Source organism: Chiloscyllium punctatum, chromosome 41 (assembly GCF_047496795.1).
Source record: "Chiloscyllium punctatum isolate Juve2018m chromosome 41, sChiPun1.3, whole genome shotgun sequence".
Classification (NCBI taxonomy): Eukaryota; Metazoa; Chordata; class Chondrichthyes; order Orectolobiformes; family Hemiscylliidae; genus Chiloscyllium; species Chiloscyllium punctatum.
The window spans coordinates 54,640,098-54,659,630 of NC_092779.1; the positions used below are offsets into that span (position 1 = coordinate 54,640,098).

Here is a 19,533-nt window from a genome sequence, read left to right on the forward strand (position 1 = left end):
CTTTACTTTTATGCTTCTAATAGAGGAATGACGCTATTGGCCTATGCCAATGTTTAAAGCTTTGAAACATTTTCTTTTTGATCAATTATGCTTAGAAATTCAAATATGGTTGTGGAATGTGATGTTTTCCAGCCAGTGCTTTAACCCCCACAAGCTATCTCATCCAGTCAGTACATCATTCCCTTTCTTTCTTCCTCATGTACTTCTCCACCTTCCTGGGAATAAAGTTGAACATCACACAACACCAGGTTATAGTCCAACAGGTTTAATTGGAAACACACTAGCTTTCGGAGTGATGCTCCTTCAGGTGATTGTCACCTGATGAAAGCTAGTGTGCTTCCAATTAAACCTGTTGGACTATAACCTGGTGTTGTGTGATTTTTAACTTTGTACACCCCAGTCCAACACCGGCATCTCCAAATCATTCCCTGGGAATAGATTTCCAATGTCCCCCTCCACGATTCATATTGGTAAAAAGAAATTCTCATAAATTCCAAAATGGATTGTTAGTAACTGTCTTATATTTACAGTCCCCAAACAAACTGTTTCACCACATTTTTATGCCAAATCCTATACCTAACTTTAAAACCTCTACTAGGTCATCCAATAGTGTTCTCATCCCTGGAGAATATAATCCAAATTGTTTTGTCTTTTTTAATCCTTTCATGGGATATAGGAATTGCTGGCAAGCTCAATATTTTTGCTTATCCCTAGTTGTTCTTAAATCTAGGCTATTTCAGTGCCAGTTAAGAATCTGCCATATTATTGTGGAGTCACATGTAGGCCAGACCAAGTAAGGATGGCAGATTTTCTTCCCTAAAGGATGTTAGAGGACTAGATAATTTTTGCAGTAATCCATGATAAATTTGTGGCCACCATTACTGAAACTAACTTTTTTAATTTCAGTTTTCATTCTCTCCATTTAGATCCTAGCAACTGCCTGGGTGGGATTTGAACCAGTGGTTTCAGGGTATTAGTGTGGGACTCTGGATTACTAATTCAGTGAAATTACACTACAACGCCATCTGCCCTGAGACTTGTATTTCTGTTCCAATGTCATTCTCTTAAATCTGTTTTGTACCTTTGACAGCACTTCTTCTTTACTGTTCGTATGGAAAGGAAATGCTAAATCTACTCAAGGTGCTAGAAGTCTTTAATGCCATACAAACCTAACACAGAACTCAAACTGTTGCTGTTCATGGCAGGCATTTTTACAAAATGAAAATTGTATCCAATCATACTTACATTGGTATAATTAGTAAATGCTTTATAGTAAAGCAGGTCCACATTAGTAAATATAAAACTACTTTGGGCCTGTGTCCCACAGTGGAAGAAGCAAACTCTTAGATTTCAATCTGCCCTCAGTTTGCTGACCCAGTCTGTTCACATGGAGTAGCCACTTGCATGAGACAACTGGAATGGCCTTAAAGCGACAACTGTTCCATTTTGTCGGAGAGGGGAGAGACTGGAGTAGTGCAAGGTGGTGATGAAGTGAGGGAAACTGACGTGGAAGGAGAAATTAATCGTATCCAAAATGTCTGTCTTATATTGCCTGAGAAATGCATCAATGAAACTCATAGCTGTTTTAGGCTGTGACTACAAACCTTTTATATACCACCTCCCACAACCTCAGGACATCACAAGGAGCTTTGCAACTAATGAAACAGTTTTAAAAGCGTAATCTCTTTTATTGTAGCAAAGGTGGTCTGTGCACAGATCCCACAAACGGCAATTTTCTTTATGACAGTTGTGTTGGATGAGAGATGAACATTATCAAGAACACTTGCAGCAATTCAATTCTTGTCATGGTACCTTAACATCTTTTACTTCAGTTTGAGAGAACAAAGTGAGTTTTGGGTTCAATGTCTTGACTAAAAGGCAGCCTCTCTGATACTTGGGTGCAGCATTGAAGGGAGCATTGCATGATCAGCCTGGAGTTTTTGCTTTAATTTCAGGAGTAGCATGTGAACTCCCATTATTTCAGATTAAGCAAGAGTAATACCATTTGAACACTTGAATTAAAGGTTTTGAGAGAAATGAAAATAAGAGTCTCCAAAAAGTTATTTTTGTAGTAGTGTATGAATTTGTGAATTAGTGACTTTTTTTTGTCTGACTGTAATCTCCTTGTGCAGAAACGTTTATAAAGGTGAGTCATTTTCAGAGTTTGTTTTCTCCCAGCCATCGAGAGGGAGTTTCCAACCCCGATTGAACATATCCACGTGCTTCCAGTAACTATCCCATTCTGTTAGGTTTGTTTGTTTCTGCAGGTTGGAACAATGAATGTTACCCTGGTAAATATCCATCTGAAAGGAGCAGTCCCTACGGAAGAGAAAACTCACACTGATAGCCATCATGTGTCACTGTTTACAGACACTCTTCAGGCAACCCTGAAAGGTAAAACATTGCACTCTTCCCAAAACAAAAAGCCCTTCACTAAATTTGGAGTAATTTCTTATGTGAAAACTTGGCTGTAGTGCAGCAGCAAGTTGGGTCTATACTGTGAAGTAAAGGATTGACTGTACATTTATTCCAAGAATAGTTGCTGAGCACGTGTGTAAGGAGCTTTGTCATTCCAATCACGTAGAACTGGAGCCTGAATCTTTAGGGTTTCAGAAGATATGCCTAGTACTTTGGATGTTGTGTATCTGAAATAAAGATAGAAAGTGCCTGTCAGCATCTATGGTGAGAGATACAGGTGAACATTTCAAGTCTAATATCACTGTTTGGAACTCGATGACACTGCCAGACCTGCTAAGTTTCTCCAGCTCTTTGTTTTCATTTTCTCTCCTTACCATTCTTTGTGTACAGTTATGCTTAACAATGTTCATGTTCACTTCAAAGAATGTGGACCTGATATTACAATTGTTATTTCTTTCTCAATTCCTTGCGCTCCTTTCCTAAGGATGCGATGGTTGATTCTTGTTGATTCCTTCCCACCTTTCTGTACTTATCTGTACTAAACATCTTTATTCACAGGGGTACTATTATAGAATGCTATGTTAAGTACGACAAATTTGTCAGTCTATACACATAATTTCTGAGCTATTTAGTTAACTTTAATTGACAGTTAATATTGCATCAACTTTGAAGGATTATTTCAGAAAATGACCAGGTCACTACACTAATTCAGTATTCAGCTTTAAATACAGTATTTTTGGAAGCTATTTCTGATGTACAAAGCTATTGTACCCTGCATTGGCCATAAAACTGATCTAATTTTTCATTTATAGATGGCCAATATTACCTTTAAACCTGAAGAACAGTTGAATGCCCTTGGCGTTCTGGCCAATATTTATCATTCAAACAACATTACTATTGTTTTTTGCTTGCTCCTTGGCTGCAGAATTTTTGACAATAGTGGGGAATGTCACCTTTTAAGAATACTTTTTATTAACCATAAAGTGCTTGAGTGAAGCCCCTGAGGTTATGAAAGATGTGGTAGAAATGCAGGTCTTTTCACAGACTTGGTATAGTTCAACAGTGACTACGCCAGCATTGCATTATTTGCACAGGAAGGGGGATAAAAAAGCTGAGTGCATGAGTCTCCAGTGAAGGTGTAAGATTATTTTTCTTACAAGGATGCTGGATTGCCTACACTGCCAAGCAATTGACATTTAATGGGTAATTTCTGGTATTTTTGATCAGCTGCAGTTAAACTGTTCAAGCCGAGAATCATTTCACTTGGAGAATCTCAAATACTTTGACATGAAATCAAACTATTTGTCAAACTTAATTTATTACATAGACTTCACTGCTACAGGTATTCCACCCCTAAGATGTGATTTTGCTTTTCTTTTAAAATGTTTTTTTCTTTAACTTAATTAACACCACCATAGACGGATATAACTCCCTGTTATATAAATTACTTGGATGAGAATTTAGGAGGTATAGTCAGCAAGTTTGTAGATGACACAAATTTGGTGTTGATAGTGGACAGCGAATGTGGTTACCTAGCTATACAGCGAGATCTTGATCAACTGGGCTAGTGGCCTGAGGAACAGCAGATGGAGTTTAATTTAGATAAATGCAAGGTGGGTAGGTCTAACCAGGGGGTGACTTACAGTCAATGGTAGGGCCCTGGGAAGTATTATAGAACAAAGAGATCTAGGGGTATAGATTCATAGATTCTTGAAAGTGGAGTCACAGTTAGACAGGATGGTGAAGACTGCTTTCAGCGTGCTTGCTTTCTTCGCTCAGACTATTCGAGTTGGAATGTCTTGATGCAGCTGTAGAATACATTGGTAAAGCCACTTTTGGAGTACTGCATGCAGTTCTGGTCACCCTGCTATAGAAGTGATTTTATTAAAATAGAAAGAGTGCAGAAAAGATTTACTAGGATGCTGCCTGGATTGGAAGGTTTGAGTTACAAGGAGATGCTCAAAAGGCTGGGACTTTTTTCCCCTGGAACAATGAAGACTGAGAGTTGACCTTATACAGGCCTATAAAATCATGACAGGCAGAGATAAGGTAGAGAGCCAAAAGCTTTTCCCCGTGGTAGGGGATTTTAAAACTAGAAGGCAAAGGTTAAGATGAGACGGGAGAAATACAAAAGGGTTCAGAGGGGCAGTCTTTTCACATAGAGGATGGTGAGTCTCTGGAACAGGCTAACAGTGGTGGAGGGGAGTACAATTTTGTCATTTAAGAAAGATATGGACAGGTACATGGATAGGATAGGATAAGTATGGAGGTATATGGATCAGTTAAGAAAACTGGGTAGCATGGACAAGTTGTGTTGAAGAACCTCTTTCCATGCTATAAATCTCTATGACTCCAATTGTAAATTTTATAGTTTGTTTAGCCCCTTTTTCAATTCTCTTAAATGTACCAATTTAAACATAACCAGTAACAAAGTATTTGTTTTGAACAAGATATTTTATTACCTAACTATTCCTGACAGTTGTTAAGAAAACAAAAGTAACATATAACTATAAAAAATACAAAGGTTAAAAGTCAATATTGCTAAAAATAGATGAAAGTAAGGTCAATCTATTAAAATTATAGGCTTGTTAGTTATTCAAATATTCTGTCTGAGGTGAAGAGATCGAAAACTTGAAAGTGGAATTAGTAATTGTGTTGACTTCTGAAGATGGAGGTTGCTTCCAAAAATGCTCTTGAGCAGAACAAGTTCTCAAAGGGAGTGAAGGCTCCTTTGTTTCTTTTATGACATTTCAGGTGATGGTATCTTGGTAGTCTAGTTTGGTACACAGCAGATCTTAACTGGCTTGCCTTTGTGTCCTTTCCCTGTTGAGAACTTATGCAGTCTGTCAGAGACCATCTTGGTATCTTTCAAAACAGTCCTTTAGTCTGTCTTCAGCAGATCAAAGTTCAAAATGACTGCTGATAACATTGATGAATCAGTTCCACAAAGTAGCATTTGTATTGCTGGAACTCCCTTTAGGAGTCCTTCCAGTCTCCTGTTTCTTCTTTCTCTGAAGCATTGAATTCTCTTTATAAGGGCCTATTGTAACAAATACAGAGAAACTCAGCAGCTCTGGCAGCATCTGTGAAGAGAGAAACAGAGTCAACAATTCAAGTCTGATATATCATGATGTAACACTTCTTCAAAACTCAATGGACCTATTGGGCTGATTATGTTGTTCAAGGGGTAATTGAATTCTGAGTTGATGCTGAGGTAACAACCCAGCCATCTGTTTTTCCAGCTGAAATGAATCAATAAGGATAGTCATATGACTCTGGGAGTCACTTTGCAGGATTCTCTATTTAGATGAGACTAGCCTTCTGTACAGAAATATATATGACACTTACACAGTCATGACAAAACTCTCAATTTATAACTGGTTAATTAACCAGGCAACCACAGTAACTAATAACTTAGACAGGGGTCCAGCAAGAGCTGATTTACTGTTAACTACCACTAAGGTTCGGGCTGGCTCCACTACTTTTTGTCATTTATATAAGTGATTTGGATATGAACATAGGAGGTATAGTTAGTAAGTTTGCAAATGGCACTAAAATTGGAGGTGTAGTGGACAGCGAAGAAGGTTAGAGCCAAGAGAGTATGGTGACGGAAAAGCACAGCAGGTCAGGCAGCATCCGAGGAGTAGGAGAGTTGACGTTTCGGGCAAAAAGCCCTTCATCCTGATGAAGGGCTTTTTGCCCGAAATGTTGACTCTCCTGGTCCTCGATGTTGCCTGACCTGCTGTGCTTTTCTGGCATCACACTCTTTTGGCACTGATCTCCAGCATTTCTAGTCCTCACTTTCACCCAGCGAAGAAGGTTACCTCAGATTACAACCGGATCTTGATCAGATGGGCCAATAGGCTGAGGAGTGGCAGATGGAGTTTAATTTGGATAAATGTGAGGTGCTGCATTTTAGAAAGGCAAATCAGAGCAGGACTTATACACTTAATGGTAAGGTCCTGGGGGGTGTTGCTGAACAAAGAGACCTTGGAGTGCAGGTTTATAGTCCCTTGAAAGTAGAGTCGCAGGTAACTAGGATAATGATAGGTATGCTTTCCTTTATTGGTCAGAGCATTGAGTATAGGAGTTAGGAGGTCATGTTGTGGCTGTACAGGACATCAGTTAGGCCATTTTTGGAATATGCTGTGCAATTTTGGTCTCCTTCTTATCGGAAGGATGTTGTGAAACTTGAAAATGTTCAAAAAAATTTACAAGGATGTTGCCAGGGTTGGAGGATTTGAGCAACAGGGAGAGGCTGAATAGGCTGGGGCTGTTTTCCCTGGAGCGTCAGAGGCTAAGGGGTGACCTTGTAGAGGCGTATAAAATCATTAGAGGCATGGATAGGGTAAATAGACAAGGTATTTTCCCTGAGGTGGGCGAGTCGAGAACTAAAGGGCATAGATTTCGAGGGGAAAGATATAAGAGGGACCTAAGGGCAAATTTTTCACGCAGAGGGTGGTGCATGTATGGATTGAGCTGCCAGAGGAAGAGGTAGAAGCTGGTATAATTACAGCATTTAAAGGCATCTCGATGGGTATATGAATAGGAAGGGTTGAGAGGGATATGGGCCAAGTGCTGGTAAATGGGAATAGATTAGGTTAGGGTATCTGGTCAGCATGGATGAGTTGGACCAAAAGGTTTATCTCCATGCTGTATATCTCTCTGACTGTATGACTCGTTATGATAAAGTTTTAAAATATCATTATAATCGCTATTTTCAAGTATGGTTCTAATCTCCTCCTGAATAAATGTTGCATTGAATTTTATTCTCAGTTCAAAAACATTTAAATAATTGATTTCTTTTTTAAAAAGTCATACATTCTGCCTGTCCAGCTGCAGCCAACAGTTCACAACTTTGTTGTTCAGTCGCTGTATTCCAGTGCCTGCTGTTGGAGCATTGCAAAGACCAATTGGATCTCTTGCACTGAATTACATACCAAGTTGCTAACAGCCATCATTCATTCAGTTTAACAACCTCCCGACACAATGTTTGTTTGTTTGTTTGTTTATTAGGAGGACTGAAGACATTTTGTTTAGCTTGTGTCAAAAGCTTCATTTCTTTGGCACTGAATCCATTCATCTCCTTTAGATGGAACCAGATTGTTTGAAATAATGAAATAAATAATTTTGAGAAATGCTTAGACATGCACAAGGCTTACAAGGTTACCAGTCATGTGCTGGAAATGAGATTAGAATAGTTAGCTAGTTGTTTCTGACTGGCAAAGATGCAGTGGGCTGAAGGTCTTTTCCACTGCTGTAGTTCTGTATGACTCTATGTATGTAGCACCTCTCAAGACCTCAAGATATTCCAAAGTATTTTAAAGTCAACTAAGTACTTTTGAAGTCACTGTTAACATTTTTTAAATTTAACCTAGTCTTCTAATCCACCTGTTCTGAGGTATTACGCTGCACCTCTGAAACAGGTGTGACTTAAACCTGGGCGTCCTGCTCCAATATTCAGTACATGAGGGCTTGTTAAAATGTTAATATCTTCAACTCTGATTGAAATCCACATCTTGCCAATCACTGAGATAATTTACTTTCACCTCTGTAACACTGGTCACATCATTCCCTATCTAGCCTTCTCTACTTCTGACGCTCACCTTTGTCAATTCTGAGTTACAATTGCTGCTGGCTTCCCTAGACAACTTCACCTCATACAAATAACCTGTGCTGCTGTCTTGTGTTGCACTGTGGGAGAACAATGACTCCATCAAACCAACATGACCAAAAAAACAGTTTGTTCCTTCAGGCCAGGAGCAGGGAAAAGGTTATATCTCCTAAAACTTCTGTTATGAAGAAGAAAATAGTAATACTGAGTCAAAACCAGATTCATGGATATTGGTGGTAGCTCTTTGCTGCTGAAGAGACAGAATTCTCTTTCTTATTGAATGCACCATAGATTGAAACTGTTCCACTGTGATTGACTGCACCCTACTAATAAGCCTGTCTCCTCTTGATGGAGCTGTTAATGACAATTGTTGGAATTATTTGTTTCATTTGTAGGTGAAAAGGATATTGCTATTTTGGGAGACTTCAATCTGTCACCTGATGTGAATGATTTTGACCTCCTAAGGAAAGAGAGATTCTTTCACTGTGTTCCAGCCAATACTTACACAAATATTAGCACTAAGAACCCCCAAGGTTCAAAGTCTACAGACAACATCTGGATCAGTCGCTCACTCAAGAAAACATATTCAGGTATGCATCAAATCTAATGAGGGCAATTTGGTGGCCATGCAAATTGTACAATTTGTTCTTTTTTCCTTAGGTAAAAATTGTACAAGTCACAAGTAGATATGTGATTAAATTAAATTATTTGAATGCTCCTTTTTAACTAGCATTTTACAGAACTTCACTTACAATGTAATGCAGTGGTATTTGGTGACTTGGAATAGGTGAACCAGAGTCCAGTATGCTTTATTTGTTTGCTGTTTGTCATGCATGTAAATGCTGCATGAGAATACAAATCCTCTTAAAACCATTCCACTCACCTTTCTCTTTACTCAGTGACGCAGTGAAAACTATAATCCAATTAAGAATCCAAAATCTGTGTGCAGTATGGTGGCTCAGTGCTTAGCATTGTTCCCTTATAGTGCCAGGGACTAGGGTTCAATTCCAGCCTGGGTACTGTCTGTGTGGAGTTGATACATTCTCCCCGTATCTGCACGGGTTTACTCCAGGTGCTCCAGTTTCCCCCCACAGTTTAAAGTTTAGGTGCATTGGCCATGTTGAGTTGCCCATAGTGTCAAGTTAGATAGATTAGCCAGTGTAAGATACAGGGATAGGGTGGAGGGCTGGGTCTGGATGGGATGTTCTTCAGAGGGTCAGTGCAGATTTGATGGGTTGAATGGCCTCTTTCTGTACTGTAGGTATTCTATGATTTCCCGTGTGGAAATGGTGCAATCAATTTTTCCCATTTGTAAATTCCTGTGTCTGTATTTGTAATGGAAGTTGTAATCTATTCATGTAATGCTATAAATTACACCCTACCAGAAGTGCTGCTGTAGATCCCATAGTTGTCCATCTCCATGTTGCTTATACTTCAGAGAAAATCCATTGGTCTAATCAACTATATTTCTCAAATGCCTGACATTTTGTTATTTAACATAAAATACTTATCATAAAAGGAGCAGTAACATAAAAGAAGGCCAGAATGTATACTTTAAGATAATGGTTAAAAATTACATCTGGATTACTCAGCCCATCCTTCACTTCAGGGATCCAATCAGTCTTCACTCTCCACCATGTGATGCTGATGCTGATGGATATCTTCTACAGTGCTGGTCAAAAGGTTCATAATATCATCTAATACACTACTTCAAACACACAAAATTACGTACATATTTATAGAACATTTTTTCTTTGTAAATTCTTTGAAACCTTATGTTTTGCTTCCTATTATCTGAAGCTGCAGACTTGCTAAAATGCCATTTACTGCCCATCATCTGGTCCTTAAAGTTAATCATTTATGTATGAACCCAAATGATAACCAGTGCTTCTAAGATTATGATTTGTTATGTTATATAAGGGATTAAAGGGATATGGGGCTAAGGTGTATAGACGTTGAGGTGTTGATGTCCAGGGAGGGCAGAGTAGGCTCCAAGGACTGAGTAGCTTATTCTTGTATATTCCACAGGGTTTTCGTAGGTGAGGCTGATTTTTATCCTGCCAGATATCCACACTGCATGTATTTCTGGCAACATGGTTTGAATATTATCAGCAAAGATCCCAGATGATCATTTAGTCATCACCTTTTGCTAGAAGCATTGCAGCATCCTCCTTTTCTTATCAGATTCTGCAAAGGTTATTTTCTCAGGGGATTTCAGATACACTCACTGTAATGACTGGGTGGGGAAGTAATGGCTCAGAATAGGTGTTAACCATGCTCTGTAGATGAATAAAGAGATATTTGTCAAGGTATTACTTAAATTGACAGTACACCATTCATACAAAACAAGTAAACTTTGGAAAACAATAATTTGCATTTTTCACGAAATGAGAAAACTCACCTTGCATTGCAGAACCATTATCAGAGGTATATACAAATTATGAGCAGGAGAAGATCACTTTGCCCGTCAAGTCTGCTCTGCCATTCAAGAAGATTGTGACTAATCTGATTATTCCAAATTTCCATCAACCCCCAATCATCTTTTGTCATAGGTGCATTTTGCCTTTGAGAGTTCACCTTTAAGGACTCCTTGTGCTGTGTATATATAACGCTGTGACTCTGGCAGATAGTCTGCTACAATGTCTACTTAACTTTTTAGCGTGTTAATTAAACAAACCTACTGACGTTATCGGTCTCTGATGAGAGTCTGATTTAAAACAATATCATTAACCTAAACAGGGGTAGAAAAAGACATGCTGATGAAACCTATTGTACTTGAGCAGTCACCATGGAAGTTAATCTACAGGTCGAGCACATGGTTGAGATTGATAAATCATGTTATCGTTCATGAGACAATCCTGGTTATCTTTGTTTGTTACAGCACTAAGATTGTTGAAAATACAGCATGGTGGTAAGCAGACAAATCCCTCTTAAGCCAGTTTAGCTCACTTGAGAAAGGCAAGTGATCAGATTGTGTGTTGATGATGCTGAACAAAGCAATATCAAAGGCATATGATCAGGATGTCCACAAAATTCCCTCGTTCAGATGTAGCAGACTCCTAATAGAATTTAAAATGCTTTAAATGTTTTTCTGAGCTATGGTTTCTAGATTTGGATGTGCCTAATACAGAAAAATAGGCCATTAAGATTTGCTTAACAGCTGGGAATGCAGTTCTACATAGAGTCACCACATCAGGACCATTAGCCCAAGAGTTAAAAGATCCCAAATGGTGTGGATCACATTAGAAAGCTAATTAAGGATCAGATTAACTTTCTATATTCATTGATTAAAATTTATATCATTTAGACAGAAGCTTACAGGGTCACTGACCACTTTATGAACAATTGCAGAGGAAAAGGCTCATCTTTCTGGTAGGGAGCTCACCAGCAGAACTGTCGAGTTGGTGGTCACATCCAACAACAAGTAAGTTTTCCAGAAAGATTTGTTAGACAAACAAAAAGCTTATAGCATCAAAGAGCTACTGAAGAATGGACACAAATATGAAATGATACTCAAAGGTCAATGAAGCTTACAGATCCTAACTTTGAACTCAACACTTGATACAATACTTTGAAGACTCAAACATAGCAAGCCATGTGAAAGCTGTAGTCTTGTGCATGCACCAAGAAATGCTTAGCCTCCAATCAAGTTTGCAAGGCAGGAGGCAAAAATGACCATTTCAATCAATATACTAGAGCAAACACTGATGTAACTACAACGAAGGGTGCACCAACCCCTAGAAGATGTGAACAGGGAGTATCCTCAAGTTGGAATAAAGACGATTCTGCCAGGGATGAATACTGATCACCAAACTGAAACTGGTGACACATACAATAAGAAAGACTGCTGAGCACTTATTTCACACTGAATCATGTGGAAAACGTTCACATTATCACTATGACTAGGAGTTTGCCAAAATTCAAGTTATTTGTCTTCCAGAAACTATAACATTGACATGAGGCAAGTGCCAATTTCCTACTCCTGTGACTTCCAAATAAAAGTATACCAGACATGGAAAGCCCTCATGAAACCTATAAATGTAGATCCTTCAGCATACAAAAGTTCACCGATTCCATGTTCGGGAGCAATGGTGCTGGAGTGTAAGTATAATCAATCTTCCTGGGTGTTACAGATGTTCTATATCATAGACACCGCTCGGTCAGCTGTTGCAGATCTATCAGCATGTCATGACCTAACACTAGTCACAATCAATGGAAGGATTGATGCCATGCGGGGTTTACTGGCCACCATGGTTTGTGAATGAGTCAGCAGAAGTCATGACATTTTTTATTCCATTCTCAAAATACTGTTTTCACCAATTTCACTTTGGTCTCTGAGTTAACCAAGGTTTCTTTTAAGCTCATATTGGTTGCAATTTAATCCATGTTCAAGGATCTATCTGTATCGATGACATTGCTGGGTTAGGTAGAACAAAGCAAGAATATGACCATAATCTGCACTTATTGCTCCAAGTGGCAGACATCGAAGTTGTTCAGCAGTCAAATATAACAACAATGTCATGGATCATCTTTTTGATTTTCTTTGTTCCAGTATGGGCTTATATCCTGATCCAAGTATTATAGAGGACATAAAAGTCATGCCAACTACTGAGACAATTTTGATCTTCAAAAATTTCTAAGTCTCTAATTTCCTTCCTGTTTTGCTCAAAGATCTTCATTACTAGTGGAATTATTGAGAAAGTATATTGCTTTACTGTTGCATGAGGACTGCCATGGTGAAATAGTCACCATCAAAGGCATCAAATTCTCTGACCCTGGAAATACAACATATTTGAAGATGCCTTGCTGAGCATGTCTACAAAAAGCAAATTGTTTGCATCGGCTTCAAAAGCTTTCTCATGAGCACATTCCACTCACTCTGATATTGAGTGAGAACCATTAGCTATAGTTTTGAAGTTACGTTTTGTATGCCTCTGTAGTCTGCAAAAGATTTGTGGAAGCAACTGATTGCAAATTATTTGGAGATGATGTGGTGAAAACCATTGACCAGTGTATTGCCAAAACATCAGTGTTTCCTGATTTTAAAAATCCAAGGGTATAACTTTGAGATTCAGTATAAACCAAGTAACCTGGTGGTCACACTCCGCAGACTATCCAATCTGGTGAAAACAGAAGCTATATCCTGGGATCTGCAAGTTGATTTCATTGCAATAACATTTTAAGATGTTCTCCTACTGACTTAGTACCTCTCACTGAATTCAAAAGTAAGGCACAGAAAAAGATTCCATGCTATAGAAACATTGTTGAAGGATGAGTTCATTCAATTCAGCATGTCCATGAACACGTGAAACTTTGGCTTTTTGGGATGAGCAAAGCATCTCCCAAGGTGTCATTTGTAAAGGAAGGAAGGTTATCATGCCAAAATGATTATGACCTGATACTGTTCAAAAACTTCACTCATGTGGGCATAAATGGGATAAGAAGACTTGTAAGACAGTTAGTATGTTGGCTTAGTATTGGCAGTGATTTCTCTACTTGTTAAGAACAGCAAGGTACATTAAGAGTATATGCCAAATCAGCACAAGGAACCATTAATACTGTATGAATTCCCTACTCAATCCTTGATCCCGAATTGCATTACATGGTTCTAATGTTCATGGAAATGACTTACATAGTTCTTGTTGACTACTTTTACCCCATCATTTGTCAATACGTCAAGTATAGCTATTACATACAGTGAGCTGCATTTTAGATTATTTGGCATCCCTAAAGAGATTATTAAATATAATGCTACACAATTTATAATGCCAAACCAAGACATGTGAGAAAAATGGATTATTGGCCTCACTGCTTCTTTACATTATCCAAGGTCCAAGATCTAACTGATTGGAGGATGAGATTTTTCACTTTGTGAATCATACCATGTCAATAAATGAAGCAAGACCTGCTTATTAAAACTTTGCATTTGAAAGCATCACCACTGGGTGTAATTATTCCATCACTGGCAGAGTTCATGTTTGGCACACCAATTTACTATTATACCCAAAGTAAAGATGATAAATATGCCCAATAAAAATGTAGAATTGTCAAAGTTACCATTGGGACAGTAAGTTTTCATTCAAAGAACCTGAGAACATACATAGTGACCAGCCAAGGTGAAGAGAATACTCAAAACCAAGATCACTCAGTCAGAACTAACGGCAAATTAGGTCTGTTCTAGTTTCCCAATCATCCCTAGTCCTGTTGTGTAATGAACAAGATTCCAAATACAAATAGAAATGACAAACAATAGCATTGACGACTCCTGGCAGTTAATGGCACCACCAAACAATGTCAGCATCCCAGAATACAAGTATAACATCTACTGGGTACCACAATACCCTATTATGAATGCAGTGTTTTGGAAAATACAGTTTTTGTTCTTTGAAGACTAGTTTTCATTCTTTCTAATGGAAGTGGGCAAGGGGACAACAGTCATTCAGTGTCGGGAGTAGCTGCTCATAGTTATTGGCCAGGATGGCTTAGGCAGGAAATCTCCTTTCCCCGTGCACCCCCTGATAAGATCCTTCAGTATCCTATATAGTTGTATCTTACTCTTGCAAACATCATGAGATACAAGCCAAGCCTGTCCATCCTTTCCTTCTAAGACAAACCCACCTCACCAGGTATTAGTCCAGTAAGCATCATGGCAGCACAGTGGCTCAGTAGTTAGCACTGCTGCCTCACAGCGCCAGGGACCTGGGTTCAATTCCAGCCTCTGTGCTCCAGTTTCCTCCCACAGTCACAAAAATGTGCAGATCAGGTGAATTGGCCATGCTAAATTGCCGATAATGTTAGGTGCATTAGTCAGATGGAAATGGGTCTGGATGAGATACTCTTCGGAGGGTCAGTGTGGACTTGTTGGGCCGAAGGGCCTGTTTCCACACTGTAGGGGATCTAATCTAGTCTCTGCACTGCTTCCAATGCACTTGCATCCTTCCTTAAATAAGGAGCTAATCTGCACATTACTAAAAATGTGGTCTCCCCAATGTCCTGTGCAACTGAAATATAACTTTCCTTCTTTGTATTTAATACTACATGCAAGAGACAGTAACATTTTATGAGTGATTCCTAATTATTTGTACTGCATACTAATCTTCTGTGATTCATGCGCTTGGATATTCAGTTCCTCAGAGCTTTGCAATCTCTCTTTTTGAGAGAAAGAATTCTGCCAAAATGTATCATTTCACATTTTACCACAGTATTCTCCATTTGCGGGATCTTTGCCCACTCACTCAGCCTATCTTTACCCCTATGTAGCCTTCTTATTTTCCCTTCATATATTACTTGCCTTGCGTCATCAGTAAATTCAACAACGATACCTTCAGTTCCTTCATTCAAGTCTTTTGTAGAAATTGTGAAAATTTGAAGCTCCAATGGTAATTGCTATGGCACAGCACTTCTTACACATTGCCAAACAAATATATAATCCAATTATTATACCTTTTTTAAAACTACGTCTGCTTTCATTGTGTTACTAGTTTTGGTCCACTTTAATCCCTTCAATTGAATGTAAATTTATGACTGCTGCCGAGGGAGACCCCTTCACTGTGAAGTCATCAATTAATCTCATTTTATTACATGATACTAAATCTAATAAAGCCTAATTTTGTGAATTCCTCATCCAGTCTACCTTTGCTTGTCCAAATTTTCAGTCTATATGTAGATTAAAATCACCACATGATTGTTGCTATACCATTCTGACAAGATCTCAGTTTCTTCCTTTATCCTCTCTTACCGTGTGGTTACTTTGGCGCCGCATATATTGCTCCCATCAATTACTTTTTATCTTTATCAATTTTTAATTCTACCAGGATCATTTCTTTTTCCTGGAGTTAGGTTGTCCCTCTCTATTGAGCTAATATCATCATTATTTAATAGAGCCACTTCTTGACCTTTTCATAACTTGCTGTCCTCCTCAAATGCTATATATGTTTCAATATTCAGGTCCCATTCCAAGTCATCTTGCAGCTATATTTCTGTGATGGTTTACAGTTGGTATATACAGCAAACTTTTTATTAAACACCCCTATGGGACCAGGAGTGTGCTGGTTGAACAAATATTCTGGATAATCAAGAGGTACATATAACTGCAGTAAATCCAGACCAAATAAAGGCTTGGGACAACAACATCCCTCAAAAAAAATCAATGTAAAAACATCAACACCCATCCTAAAATCAGTATAAGAACACAGTTACATATATTTTAAAAAAACATTAGAAATTGAGGGAGACAGAGACTCCACGGTACTTATGCACTCAACCAGGGAAACCTGAAGCTGGTTGGAGATGAAGTCGGTTTGTTCAGCTAATGCACCCTCCCACACGCAAACTGAGTGTAACACTGAAAGGATCTTCCCTAAAACCATGCTCACCTGGTTACAAGCAGCGCACTTCACACTGTGACTTCCCACCACTGCCACCATCTCTGCCCCCAATGCCCTCAGATATGGCTGCTTGGTGTGGCTGCAGCTGCCATTTCCTCTCCCTCCTTGTCTTTCTGGAGGACAATCCATGAAATCTGTTAACATTGCCGCTGTCTGATCCTCTTGGTCCTTGGGCTAATCGGTTTTCTCAGTCAGTATCTCCTTTGCTTGTTTGAGTCTTCCTTCTACACTATCCCTTCACAGTGCCAGTGGCAATGTCAATGCCTGTGTTCTCAATCTACACCTGCAGGTTTGTTGATCCAATGTAGAGCATAAATACTCAGACATTATGGTACATTGTAGTATTTGAGGTATTTAATTTTTGCTGGTTTTTCAAAAGTGCCAATTGATAAGGTAACAGTTAAATAAAGTTTGCTGTATTTTTGTGTGAGGTACTGGTTAATCTGTTTTGTTTTGAATGTTGTGTGCATTCAGGTGCAATAAGAGCTGACATTAAACTATATCAGCAGGTTTAAGGATGAGTGATTAATCATTTGGTCAAAGAAGTAAGTTTTAAGGAATTTGGTTAAAAAGAGCAGAGGATATTTAGAGACATAATTTACCTCCATGTTGTATACTTTCATAAATAGTACTGATAATATTTGGTGCAAAAATAACTTCAACTGTTTGAGTTCAATTTTATTTCTGATTTAAATTTGACTTTGACAAGCAGTCTGATATTTTTAAGCTTTACCTTTTTTGTTCAAAATTCAATATATTGCCATATCTTACAATGTCAGGTTAAGAAGAAAGGCTTCCTTTCTGTCTGTCTGTCTCTCTCTCTCTAAATATGTTTGCAATTTTGTTTTCCCTATGTTATGCAGGTCATTGGGCTGTTGTTAGGGAAGGTCTCACCAATCCCTGGATTCCTGACTGTTGGTCATGGGGTGGAGTTGCATCTGACCACTGTCCATTATGGGCAGAATTCTACATAGACAAAGACTTAAATAGGAAAGTGCCATTTGGAAACGGCAGTGCAGTGACTGTTGAGCAAGCCGATGGAAGCATGAAGGATGAACGGTGACACACAAAGGCTGCGTACCATGTTGTTACTGGACATTTATGTGTCAATGAAGCCAGTTAGTGACTGAATGTGAAAGCATCTAATCTGCCTTTTTTAACGATTAAGTTGTGATGTGATTTATTTCTACTACAATAAGTATGTAATAGAGAAATGTAGTCAAATGTTCTTTTTTGGTGGGGAACTGGAGTAAGAAGAGACTTTTAAATTGAAAGAAAGATACTTTATGCCAAATGAAATGGCAATTTAACGTAATGTTATTAATATACCCTATTTTGAAAAAGAAAATGGAATTGTGTTTAGTTTCTTCCTTCTGTCTTTCCAGTTCAAAAAAACTTCAAGGTACTGCACTATTCAATTCAATACCACTGATGTAGCTTGAATTCGGAAGCTAAATACAAAAACTACAGTTGCTGCTGGTATTTTGTGCTTTGGATAACACATTATATAAAAGGTTCAATTTGTACATAAACCTTCTCAAAATAGTAAAACAAAAAAATTTATTTTGTGATTATTGCACAGAACTTTAGGATATATTGTTCCTATTAGCAATACAAAAAGAAAAAAAAATCTATTTGTACTGATCTTGTATTGGTACAGTACTTTATGGAGAGTGAAAATGTTTGGTACGCTAAGATTGCGTCTGTTGCACATTAGTAACATACTGCTGGGGCAATTCATAATTTGCTTGAACCCAGGGAGTTTTAAGGGATGAGTCTGCATTCTGCAGTAAAATGGTGCTAGCACAGTGTAGCTAGATCCACAGTCTGACACTTGAGCATTGACTGTCTCCAGTGCGCCTGTGACTAGAATACCAAAATGGTACCATTTATGACTATTACTATCATTACAACTTGTAATATGAGACTGTATGTTACTCTGAAATTGCACCTTTGATTAAAAAGCTAATAAACTTAACCAATGTGAGCAAATTGTTGATGCACCTGTCATTGTTGAAGATATGAAGATGATTAAAATACTTGTCTGATGCTGATTACAAAATGTTACCATTTAAGCATCAAAGTGACCTCTTTATTTCTGAAAGAAAGTGCTCTCTTTGTCTTGCACAGCCTAGTGTCAAAAACTCAACGTAAGTTAGGAATGGGTTGTGACTGATTGATTAAAGCTGTTGATCCAGCAAGAAAAAGAAAATTGAGCATCATGCTTACTTTATACCGAAAATATCAAAGAATTGAGCTTTAGTTGAAGGGAGAGTTGGCAAGCATTACAAATGCCATGAACTTTGCCCAATATTAAAAGGGACTTTTTTTCTAATTTTGTATTGTACAATATATTGAAATATTGTACCCCTTATATAATTTGAAAGCAAGAATGGAAAAACAAAAGCATTGAATAAAAGGCAAAGCAAACACTCCTGACCATGTCCTGTCCACCCCTTGGTTTGTATCCTGTCTCCCACTCCCAGTCCTTATCTTACTCTTCCCCCACACCCTTGACCCTGTCCTGTCTTTTCCCTTCTCACCCTCAATGTCCCAGTGTCCTAACTTCTCCTGGTAGACACACAATCCTGATGCTTTGTTGTCCTGTTTCATCTCTCAGCAACCAAGGCTGCTTCTCTTCAGTCCTTGAGTGTGGGGTCTCTGTATATTCAAATGTTGTGGACGTGCCAGTCTGCAGTACTCCCAGCTTGAATTGAGCCATTTCATATTGAGTGATTCTCTAATAGATAATTGTTCCCTTGAGGACACCATTGTTATAAAGTCTTGTCCTACAGAAATACTTGATATATTTTGTCATTGTTTTGATGGCCCATGCTGAATTAAATTTGCATCCAATTTTGGATTTAATATGTGATATCATTCGGAGAGTAGCACAGTAGCTAATATCTGGTGGGTTGTTCTTAGCCTCCTTAATAAATTGGTATAGCAATTGAATGAAATGCCTCAAAATTAGCTCTAACCTTTTATGAGCATAAAATAAGTAAAATTTCCCTTCAGTTTGTTAGCACTCTTATTCTTAAGACTTATTTCTGACATATCTCCATTTTACAAATGCCATCTAAACAGAGGAAAGCTACGTTATTGATAACTACA

General features: G+C 38.3%; 1 protein-coding gene across 4 annotated transcripts in view; it reads left to right on the forward strand.

Moving 5' to 3' along the window:
• Positions 1 to 18,397, forward strand: part of LOC140465081 (endonuclease/exonuclease/phosphatase family domain-containing protein 1-like) — a 155,262-nt gene extending 136,865 nt beyond the window's left edge. For 3 of the 4 annotated variants that reach the window (XM_072560933.1, XM_072560935.1, XM_072560936.1), the window contains 3 exons: positions 2,250 to 2,394; positions 8,428 to 8,622; positions 17,283 to 18,397. In XM_072560933.1, coding sequence (XP_072417034.1) covers positions 2,250 to 2,394; positions 8,428 to 8,622; positions 17,283 to 17,482 — 540 coding nt within the window. In that variant the 3' untranslated portion in view covers positions 17,483 to 18,397. The remainder of the gene's footprint in view (positions 1 to 2,249; positions 2,395 to 8,427; positions 8,623 to 17,282) is intronic. The other variant, XM_072560937.1, reaches the window with a different exon arrangement.
• The last annotated feature ends 1,136 nt before the right edge of the window (positions 18,398 to 19,533 follow it).